Source organism: Perna viridis, chromosome 8, assembly GCF_037379345.1.
Source record: "Perna viridis isolate PV_CMFRI_1.1 ecotype Kerala chromosome 8, ASM3737934v1, whole genome shotgun sequence".
Classification (NCBI taxonomy): domain Eukaryota; kingdom Metazoa; phylum Mollusca; class Bivalvia; order Mytilida; family Mytilidae; genus Perna; species Perna viridis.
The window spans coordinates 22,487,251-22,498,784 of NC_142452.1; the positions used below are offsets into that span (position 1 = coordinate 22,487,251).

At 31.5% G+C, this 11,534-nt stretch overlaps 1 protein-coding gene across 5 annotated transcripts; it reads right to left on the minus strand.

Annotated features, from left to right (window-relative positions):
- Positions 1-842: 842 nt before the first annotated feature.
- Positions 843-10,293, minus strand: LOC148609859 (uncharacterized). Of its 5 annotated transcripts, none has more exons than XR_015914573.1 (5): positions 10,153-10,293; positions 6,710-6,776; positions 4,959-5,120; positions 1,262-4,373; positions 843-956 (listed from the first exon to the last, which is right to left on the minus strand). XR_015914573.1 is itself a non-coding variant. In XM_088541299.1 (4 exons), exons 2-4 carry the CDS (start codon positions 6,770-6,772, stop codon positions 1,661-1,663), a joined length of 3,000 nt encoding a protein of 999 aa, XP_088397425.1. In that variant the 5' UTR covers positions 6,773-6,776; positions 10,153-10,293; the 3' UTR covers positions 1,038-1,660. The 5 variants fall into 5 exon arrangements, 1 of the variants encoding a protein (XP_088397425.1); XR_015914571.1 differs by having other exon boundaries at positions 6,648-6,776; XR_015914574.1 differs by having other exon boundaries at positions 6,710-6,786.
- Positions 10,294-11,534: the final 1,241 nt, after the last annotated feature.

The following is an 11,534-nucleotide window of genomic DNA, read 5'->3' on the forward strand; positions in this document are numbered from 1 at the left end:
GGTTGCGAGGCAATACATACCTTAATTTGAAAATGTGCCTTTATGTTGTCAAAATCTGTTAATTACTAGGTGGTAAAAAATTTGTGTATAATCTACATGTACATGTATGTGTGTGACACATGTTGCACTTTAGGCACCTACAATTTTTGTACTAAGGGGTTGGGGGCTGGGATTATTTTGAAAAAAAAAAAAAAAAAAGAATTATTCCTTATTTGAGCAAAATATTGTTTATTACTCACGTCATGGACAGAAAAAAATATGATTCAATATTTCCTCCATTACTTAACAATGTATAATTTCAAATACTTTGTTTTACATGTAACTCTGACTGCTGCTGCTGAAAAAAAAATCTCTCACTCAACATAAAATCCCAAGCCCACCCTCGGGCAAAAAAATGGTCTGTGCTTTCATCCAATACAGGTGTGAACAACTGGTTCAATGTAATACCAGTAAAAGTAATAGGTCCTACACATGTTGTATTTAATGTGTATTTATTGGATCTAATCTAAATAGCCACAGTGTAATGTTGATATCAATTGACACTTTGCAATTCTTATCAGTGAAGAAAGTTATACATGTACCTTTGAAAATTTCTGTCAGTTTCCATTTTTATAAGCAAGCCTATTCTCTCCCCATGAAGAGAAATGTTTAAAACTTCCTATATTTAATATACAAATGTACATGGTATTTAAAAGATTCCACTTCTTAATTCTTTTTTCTAATCTGAGTTGACTATAACATAATTATAAAATATTCACTATGCAGACTTATACTTATCAAATCTGTCGTGGATAAAGCACAATGTATTTTATCATAATTTATGAAAACTAATTTCTACTTACATGTATGTCAACAGCACTGCATACGTTTCATAGATTGTTATATTTCTCATTCCATCTTCAATCAATTAAAAAATTAAATCAGTAGGTGTTTAATTTCCATTGTTCCAGTACATACTACAAAAACCAAGAAAAGATAAATAACGACTCTAATGCACAATTTCATCTAAAATCTGTGAGCAAAAAGTTGATGTCGCTTCAGTCAGAAATAAAATTTTACATATATACAAAATGTACATTTGTAAAGCTCTTCTCAAAATATGAAATTGCTTCGATGAATAGTTCTAGAGGAAGTTGTCAATGATAGAACAGATGGACACCATTACAATATATCCTCCCTCAAAATGGGTGTATTACAGTCGATAGATATAATGGCAATCTAATCAATGTAAAAAATCTGAATACAGAACACATACAGATACCTCTTTTTTCACTTGGGAAATTAGTGACGACATCCACAACCCAAAAGACTCTCCAAGATCTAGTCCCTGTTACTTGATGAGAAGTTACTGGAAGTACACATCTGTATTTTATATTTTGAACCTTTAAAACACTGTTTTAGTCTTGAGTTGGCACTGAATAATGATTTGTTAGTACAAAAATACTTAACACAGAACTTCACTGGAAGTATGAATGTTGTGACTCATTTTTTCATCTCCCTATTTTTTACTGTTTTCTTTTTTTTTTTTTGTTTTGCTTGATTGTTGAATTTATTATAGTAGAACTTCTAAAAATTCCTTTTTCTTGTTAATAAGTTGAATTTAGTTCTTTTTTGGAAAGTTTTGACAAAGCTCAAATGTTCAAATATTTTATTTAAAATATCACTGTTTGTCTAAAAACAATCTTTTAACAGGTAAATGAATCTGTGGAGATAAGTCTTTATCACAAAATGAAGGACTAAAAAGATCACATGAGTAGTTAGTTCTTGAAACAGAACTCAACACTGATTCTTTTTTCAAATTTGATCTATTTGAAAAACAAGAAGAGTTATTTCCCTTTGTATATGAATTTGAGAATAGTGAACAGCTCATGGAAAATAAACTGCCACTATTCTCACCCACACTACAGTGACTGCTTAGATGATTGTGTGGGGAAAAGCTCTCTTTATCATCTCCTATGTCAACCGAATCATTAAAGATGAGTGAGTCACTATTGATATCCTCAGTAACTTGGTCTGTGTCAACATCTATTGGAGTTGAGGAATGTCTATGTTGGCTAAATGAATTGTTTCCTGTTATATCCTTCTCTTTGTTTATCATTTGGTTTCTATAGACAGTATGATTTTTGAATTTTAAACATATATCTGGACTAGGTGAAAATAAATCTTGTGACAAAACCATAGAATTGTGATTATAAATAGGAGAATTTACCATTCCTGTCAAAGTATGAGAGTCTTTCAACTTTTGTTCAGTAGACTGCTGATTTTCTTCTATCACCTGTAGTTCTGATTTTAAGCATGACTTTTTATTTAATTCTGCATCAGTTCTAACATTACAGTTGTTTGATTTCATCTTCATTTGTAAATCTATCAGCTGCACTGATTTCTGGAAACTCAATCTTCTAGAAAATCTTACTGATTTTTTCTTACAATCAGATATTTTTTCATCCAAACTAAAATGACTATTCCCACATGATTCATCATACACGTTGTTAGTTTGCTTTGACTCCTCCACAGAATTTCCAAACAGATCTTCAGAGCAGTTCAAACATTGTGACTCGGACACAATACTACATGATCTTGAACTTAAGTTTTTTACAGACTGACTTTCAGCATTCAAATTCAAACTAATTATAGCATTAGTATTATCTGGTTCTGCATTTTCTTTACTATGATCTGAGGCCTGAATATGATTAACTGGTAAGTCAATATAAACTATGGGTTTGTTGTCACTGATTGATTCCTGATTAGCGTCATTCTTATAACTTAGTTTGTCATCATCTTTACCATTGATATAATTTTTTAAGTTTTCATTGAACTGACAACAAAGCTCATCTAAATCTGAGTTGCCAAGTTCTGGAGCACAAGTTATAACTTCATCATTGTTATCAATAAAATATTCCTTGTGTATAATATTTTGTTCTTCTGGTTGATAAAATTGTTCATATTTTTCAACTTTCATGTCACCACATTCAAGTTCCATCAGCATGTTATCATATTTTAACTTGGAAGATTTAGATACTTGTACATCCATTTCATTTTTTGAGTCACATGACAAGTCCATTTTTTTATTCAACTGACCACTGTCAGGATCCTTGCTGCAGAATTGCTTTATTATTACTGGATCACGGTCTTCATTTAGACATAAATTTTCCTTAGATGAACCTACTCCTGTCATTCTTATATGTGTATTAGTGTCAGTATTCTGGTATTCTGAAGTATAGGTGTCATCTTGAGTGTTCATACAATCAGCAGTACGATCAAAACTAGAATCATTCAGTAAGTATAATTCTAACTCTTCAGAATCAGGAACATTTCCCGGCATTGCAGGAAGTTTTAATTTTTCCAACAGAAGGGATCCATTAAGGCTTGTATTATCCAGGTTGTCCATATCTTTTGTTTGATCCATCACACTACAAGTGGCATCACATACAGATTCCATCTGTTTACAAATAAAAGAATCCTGGCTTTGGTTTTCCCTGAGTATTTCAGGACTAGTGGGATAGTTATCTTGTGAAAACAAAGATTCTGAGTTAACACACAGTTGTATTCTATTCTTTTCTATTGATCTGCCAACTGGACTTGTTTCAGGTCTGCTATCTCTTGAGGCAACAGTTTCATGTTGAGAGAATAAAGGCTCAGAATCAATTCTTAAAACTGATGCTCCTTTTTCTGTTTCAAAACCAGACTGTAACTTCTTAGTAAAACCTATTGCATTATTAGCAAAAAACATACTAAAAGACCCAGATTTATTCGTCTTATGGCAGTTTTCCAGTGTATAATTGTTTATATTGTTGGTAGTTTTATCAATTCTTTCATCCCCAGTTATATAGCATACAGAATTCTTTGTTTTATCATAAACAGAGCTTTTAGTTAAGCAGGTGGTTGATGTGTCAATGTCTGACATATCACAGCTAAGTAAAGCAGTTGTTTGACCAAGTGATATAAAAGAGGAACTCCCATTTATTGTTGACCTTGAACTATTTTCGGAATTATCTAGATTTTTACTCCTCCACATAAAAGAGCTGTCACTTATGTTCTGTTTATCCATATGATCTGTTTTCAGAGTAACATTGCTCGGAACCTTGAAAAAGTTCTGGATAATCTCATACAATGTAAAGGCCTCCCTGTCTACTGCAGGAATCATTTGGAAAACAACTGTACTAGAAGTGTCCTCTTGGGTAAGTAAAGCATTCTGACATGCTGTTCTTTTCTGTGTAATCACTTGAGACAGACTCACTCTAGCATTATCTTTGGTAACAAGTGTGGAAGCCTTTAATCCAAAGTAGTAATAATTACCAACAAAACACTGTCTGAGTGCTTGTAGTACCACATCTTCTGAGTTACCATATGTGCTCTCTACCTTTCTCAAAAATCTGAAAGGAAATTAGCTTACTGAAAACATGCAACTTGCTTGGGTTTCAGAAAAAAAGCTCAGACTGAGGACTTCCTCAAATCTCTCTTGGTTCAAAATTTGAACCAAACAGCATGCTTGAAATTACAAAAAAAATGAGGATTTTAGGAAAATCTCAATTTGAAATATTTTTTTTGTAAAACCAGCTGGCCCTACACTGCCAAAGGCCTTAGACATAAAATTCATTTAGAAATAAACATAAGGATTACACAACAACCAAATAAAACATTTGTTGCTTCCACTTTGTGCACTACAATATCTCCTACTTTTTAAACAGGTAATAGTTTTGATACCAAAGTAAAACTTGCATCAAGTTCAACATACATAATTATACTCTAAATTTATTAATCTGTTATCAGAGCCTTATCAAGAGGGAGAAAAGAGCAAATACTTCTCCTTGTTTGTGCTCACTTCTCCCATTTGTCCTTGACGGGGAAAGGCTTTTCTTATAGATAACATAGACAAAATATCATTATTGTTATTTTTTTAAACAGAATTTACTAAAACTTCTCCTTGTCACCTATGTCTAGATTTGGCCCTGTATTACCTTACAAACTGGTTTGGTGGGAGACCAAAATATTGTTGAAGGACACTACCAAATACACAGATGTTGACAAGGACTGGTCCATCAGTAATTAACAAAGACAAACGGTATCTCCAGTCCATTTCTCCCGCAATTGTATTATATCCACATTTCAAGCACTGCCATCTGAAAAAAAAAAAAAAAGTTTAAATTCATTTTCAATTTTATCATGAAAAGGCTTATATTCAATAAATCACTTTAAAAGTTAGAACAAGCGATCACTATCCAGAAATAGAGGGATCAATAGGTACCTGTATATAATTCATTTAGAGTCAGAACATGATTATCTGAAGGGCAGAGAAAGGGCAACTTTTATGGCAAATGTTCACTGCCTCTTTATTTTAAGCTAGCAGTTCCATCCAAATTCATTTCATACAGTCAAGTGTCGCAACTAGCCTAAACATAAAATAAAGGGGTAAAGTGACATGTGTCTTGTCAGAAGTGACTCTTTAAAAATTTATTCAATCATTATATACCAGTAATATCATTTTTCATCTCAAAAATGTTTCTTTCACCACAATATAATCAAATTAAAATATTTTGCATGTAACTATAAAATCACCCATAAAGTATAAAGTGTATCCTTGTTATTTAGGTTTATCATGTCAAACTTTCATCTTTTCCTAGGTTATTTCCTTTTATTCTAATTTTCTAGCTGGATCAATGATGCATGTACAAGTCATTAATGTACCTCTGTATATTGTCCAAATTACAATTGGAAGATCCAATGAAATAATCTTTCAATTTAATTTTACATGTTCTTATTTAAATTTTGAAGAAAACTTTTTTCCTATCAACCATTTCTCTAGTTTATAAACATACAACTATCTTACATTCACGTTCAAAACAGGCACTAGCAGATCATGTAAGTAAAAAGAAGAATTAAAACCTGCATAGCTTAACCATGTGTCAAATTACATGTACCAAGCACATGAAATATCAAACATAATGAAAAATAAATTATAAACCAGGACAGCTTTAATTCAACACAATTAAATTATTGATGAAACCTTGGGCTCAAATAATAGTTGGTAATGTAGTGACATCATATACTACAGGTCCTAACTAGAAAGGAAATTTGGTGGCCATGGACAGTAAATGGAAGGCATTCAAATAATTAGATTGAAGATCATTCAGTTGATTTACAATCACTGGTACACAGTGAGGGATACAGGGGTTGGTACCACCACCCCTTCATTTGTGGCAAAATATTGACAGAAATGAGCAAATGATAGCCTTGAACCCCTTTCTAAAGTCTTGGGATCTAGCCATTGGTATAACAAAAGAATTCCAATCTTTTTTAAACATTTGATCATGAATGGGGAATCAGCTATGAAAAAAAAATTGTTGCATGAAATTTTTTTTTGCTTCAAGTATAAAAACAAATGTCAGGTACATTGTGTAGTTGTGCTGTATTATTTCTTGGTTGCAATTGATATTGAGCATGTTGAAGAAATTTGGTTGAAATGACTTGATCATAAAATGAATATTTTATTATTGAAAACTTTTCTCTGAATTCATCATCTTTTTCATTCAGTCTAAAGGTGAAGTAGTTTAGAAAATGAAAAAATAGCAAGAAAATACATGTCACATTCTATATACATTTGAATGAAGACATTTCTGACAATACTTATCAGGTGTTCATGTGCATACCTATCATGGAAGCAATCAGATCTTAGTTTGGAACAACATTTAGGACAACAAGGGTAGACAACCTGTGAATCTTTGACTTCAGTAACTGTACATAAAACCATACATCTCTTCTCTGGCATGTTCATAAGACTGTAAAAAACTACAAAGAAAAAAGACTCATATTTATATCAATGCAACATGAGCATGTATACATGTATTTTGCTTCTTCATGGGCTTTGATACATATAGACATGTATATACATTACCAGTAATTGGACAATGTGGTATGAACTAGTGACATGAAAATTGGTTGTTGCCTGATCATGGTGATTGTGTATCATTTTCTATAATTGTGACTTTTCTGATGTTTTTCTCCTGACAAAATTGGTGACATCATATAGAGAGGATCACTAGAAGTTCTGCCATGATAGATGTGGAATGTCAACAGACCAAATTATATCAATCAAATCATAGAGAAAAAGATTAAATAAAAAAATGTTGATGCTGAAATTCAGTACCTGGAGTGGATATTTTTTGATATACAATTTTCACTCATTATGAAACAAAAGTTTTTGTTAACTACATGTACATGTAGTGTAGGATGTATTTTTACTTAATAATAATCCTTATAAAAAAAAGATGAAGCTACAAGTGTGCTACATGTATTTCATATTCTTGATTTAAGTTAAACAAAATTGTCTGCTGGTGCATCTGATGTGTTTCACCAAATCTGTACTTTTTTATTCTGATGTTCATTCTTTATATTCTTCATGTGCGAGACCAGCCTCTATTATTCACATTGGCATTTTTGCTTTAAATGATGTAATTTAAGTTCATAGCAATCGGTCTCACTAATAACCAACAAGAAGCATCAAGAAGTGACAAGAAATTGATTTAGCGACAAGAAGTTTGAATTAGCAACAAGAAACTAAAAAATACTGACAAGAGGAGAGAGACTGTATTTATTTGCTGTTTGAATTATAAAATGATGAACAAAAAGAAACAATTGTAAGGAGTTATAAATCCTTGGTTATATTTTAAAAAAATTGTAGATGCAAAGTTGATAAAAACAGAGACATTAATGCACATCAATGTCTCTAGTAAAAATTTGCTATATAAGGTTTAAAATGTCGAGAAACAAATATATCATTTTAAATGACATTTTAAAATATAAGAAAGAAAGAAATTAATGAAAAGGGCGAAAAATAAGGTAATTTGCAAAGATTTGAGTTTAAAAAATGCTACGTTTTATCAAAAGACTAAGGTATATGTTACGTATTTCTTTGATGTCATATGCTATTTTTATTTAAAAAAAAAAAAAAAAAAAAATATTTGAAATCATTCTTAAAAAATGCAGATATGTAAGGATTACAGTTCATTCTAAATTTCGATAGATTTGTATATTTACACATATCTGCCAATCGGATTAATTATGACATTCATCCACGCGCCAGTCAACAAGGTGTTAATCACTGACTTAAGGTGGCACGTGGGCTTTCCCCGGCACGTGGGTTTTTAAATTGTTAATTGAGGTAGTTATGATATTGGTTGTTTTATTAGTCATTAATGCTCAAAGGGTTACTAGTACAGAACTTGTTTTTCTACCAAGCTGACTGAAGCCAAAACTTAACTCATCTTATACATGCATTCAATACACCCAAGCTGAAGAAGCAACACTTTTTACTCATCTTTAACATAAATACCGCACTCAAAACAGTCACTCTGGTCCTTGCAAAAGTACGTTTGTTAGAATCTTTGCTACGTACATGTATTTTCATATGGTTTCGCTTTGTTTCGCTGACATTAATACAAATATCTTAATTCAAAAATTGAACAAATTACAAATTTATAAAACAAAGAAAATCCGAAGAAATAATTTGGTCCTTTAGATTTGCATTTAATTCCACTATTTTTGGCAAAGCGTTACTGATGAGACTTCAATAGTCGAAACATGTGCCTCAAAATTTTTAAACATTTTTATTTCATTTTAAAATAAAAAAAAAGAAATTGAAAAAAAAAAAAACAATCATTTTGGAACTTTGGTCAACTTTATGCACATGTATGACACAAAAACCACAATAAAATGATATGCAATTATTCCGCTATTTTTTGACAAAGCGTTAACGTTACTGATGAGACTTCAATAGTCGAAACATGTGCCGCAAAAATTTTTTTAACACGTTTACTCCATTTTAAACTAAACAAAAATAAATTTAAAAAAAAACCTAACAATCATTTTGGAACTTTTGTTAACTTTAAGCACGTGTATAACGCACAAACCACAATAAAATATAGCATTGGAAATTTTGATATATACAGATGGGTAACTTTACTATTAAAATCACAAAATTTATTTAGCTCAAAGAATCATTTCCTCTTCATTCTTTTGTCACGAACTTTTGTATTTTTAACCTTACATGGCAAATTCATATTAACTATGCATGTACAAAATTTTTTTTTTATTATAACTTCTTACAATCTTCTCCATTTTCAGTTCTCCTATTAAAAAAGATAATTTTGTTTTCATCTTTTTATTATTCAAACAGCAAATAAATATAGTCTATCTCCACTTGTAAGAAGTTTTTTTAGTTTCTTGTCGCTAATTCAAGCTTCTTGTTGCTAAATCAAATTCTTGTCGCTTATTGACGCTTCTTGTCGGCAATTAGTGAGACCCGTAGCAATGCATTTACAAACATGTACATCCAGGCTGAAAAAGTGGATTTTCATGCAGTCAATGTTGAATATCCACTCAAATGGATGATGCTGGATGACTTTTTATAAGCTCATTATGGCTCGATTTCTAAATACAATGTATAATATATACTGTATGTAATGCAGAAACATGTCAATTCAGGGTATATGTACATTGTATCAGTCTTTTTAGTCAGTCCATTATAGCACTGTACTTTGCAGCCCCATGATACTTAGCATTGTGCTAATAATTCTTAGTTAGAATGCACTATGGGCACAGTTCTATAATATTGGAGGAAGGTCAAAAGAGCCGTGCTATGGCAGTAAGCACTGTTAAAAAATCATGTGGAGAATATACTGCATGTAAGTGAACACAATTCAGTGCCAATTGTATCATATTAGGAAGGCAATGGCCTTAAGTGCGAGCAAAGCCCGTAGCAAAAGTATCATGATCCATTTTCAGCAGACAACTTCATGCCACTTATCATTTTGCCAATTTTTTTTTAGGAATTTTTCATCAGTAATCATGGTAATAAGTGGGAAACAACAAAGGGCATTCCAAATATTTGTTAAATTATTGGCATAACTGTTCTGGGTTCGGCGTAGATTGCAGGGTTTTAACATTCTTCCTACCAGAAGTAGCATTTTTTGACAGTTTTGCAAAAGTACTGAACCTGAATCATTCCCAAAGCTTGTAGGATTCAGTAGTGTCAGAAGCTATATCTTATTTGGCAAATTTATGGCATTGCCCGATCGGGAGAATGTCTCCATTTTCGTTCGGAATTCCGCCAATAAAAAAAATCTTTTGGCCCTAACACTACTTTTATGATTTTACCCTAGATTATCATTGCTTCAGTAATTAGCCTTGTATTGTTCTATACAAAACTGAAGGTCGGGACTATCATATTTTGGCTTTTAAATCATGTAATATTCGAAAATGCCGCTGGAAACACCGGATGTTATCAGAAGATTCTAAATTTGCGGTCTCACTAATTACCGACAAGAAGCGTCAAAAAGCGACAAGAAGTTTGAATTAGCGACAAGAAACTAAAAAATACCGACATGAGGAGAGAGATTGTATTTATTTGCTGTTTGAATTATAAAAAGATGAAAAAATAGAAATAATTGCAGATGTTATAAACCCCTGGATATATTTAAAAAAAAAATGTACGTGCAAAGTTGATAAAAATAGACATTAATACGTATTAATGTCCCTGGTAAAAATTTGCCTTATAAGGTTTAAAATTTCGAGAAACTAATATTAATCAAATATTCTATTTTAAATGACATTTTAAAATATAATAAAGAAATAGATTGATGAAAAGGGTGAAAAATAATGTAATTTGCAAAGATTTGAGTTTTAAAATGCTATGTTTTTATCAAAAGATTAAGATATATGTTACCTATTTCTTTGATGCTATATACTATTTTTATTTTTGTAAAAATATTTGAAATCATTCTTAAAGAATGCAGATATGTCAGGATTCTTGATCATTCTAAATTCTGATAGATTTGTATATTTACGCATATCAGCCAATCGGATGAATTAAGTTATGACATTCATCCACGCGCCAGTCAACAAGGTGTTAATCACTGACTTATGGTGGCACGTGGGCTTTCCCCGGCACGTGGGTCGTTAAATTGTTAATTGAGGTAGTTATGATATTAATTACCTAAAAGAAACCACTCACCCTTTGATCTTACAATCAAAGGGTTTTGGTAACAAGAATTGTTGTTGTAACCTTCAGAATCATACACACTGATTCTTTTGATTTAAAAATAAAAAATAATATTGGCCGTAATGATTTTTTTAGCATCATTATTTATGAAGCCATAAACCAGAAAACTGAGTAAAGTAAACCAAATATATCAGTAGATATTGAAACAAACATGTCAATAGACATGGAGCAAAACATAAATATGTCAGTAGACATTGACCCAAATTTGTCGGAAGACATTGATTTAAATATATTGACGCCAAACAATGAATCAAATTCAGAATCGGTCGAAGATAAGGGGCGCGCTTTATCAAATAAAAAAAATTTGACATTAGAGAATCTCATTGATATGCTGGAGAGTAAGAATGCTACTTCCTGGATGACAATTCCTCGAGTTGTTAAATAAAATGTCTATTATGTGCTAGATCATACTGCAAACATAAATAAGAGAGCGCAATCAAAGAAAATGGAGTATTGGGATGTGGAACATGGGGTTCCA

Excerpts from the sequence above, each read along its gene's own strand:
- LOC148609859 (XM_088541299.1), bottom strand. The coding sequence starts at position 6,772 with ATGAACATGCCAGAGAAGAGATGTATGGTTTTATGTACAGTTACTGAA. Across the intron at positions 5,121-6,647 it reads TCTGATTGCTTCCATGATAG|ATGGCAGTGCTTGAAATGTG; the intron begins GTATGCACATGA and ends TTTTTTTTTCAG. Across the intron at positions 4,374-4,958 it reads CCACCAAACCAGTTTGTAAG|ATTTTTGAGAAAGGTAGAGA; the intron begins GTAATACAGGGC and ends ATTTCCTTTCAG.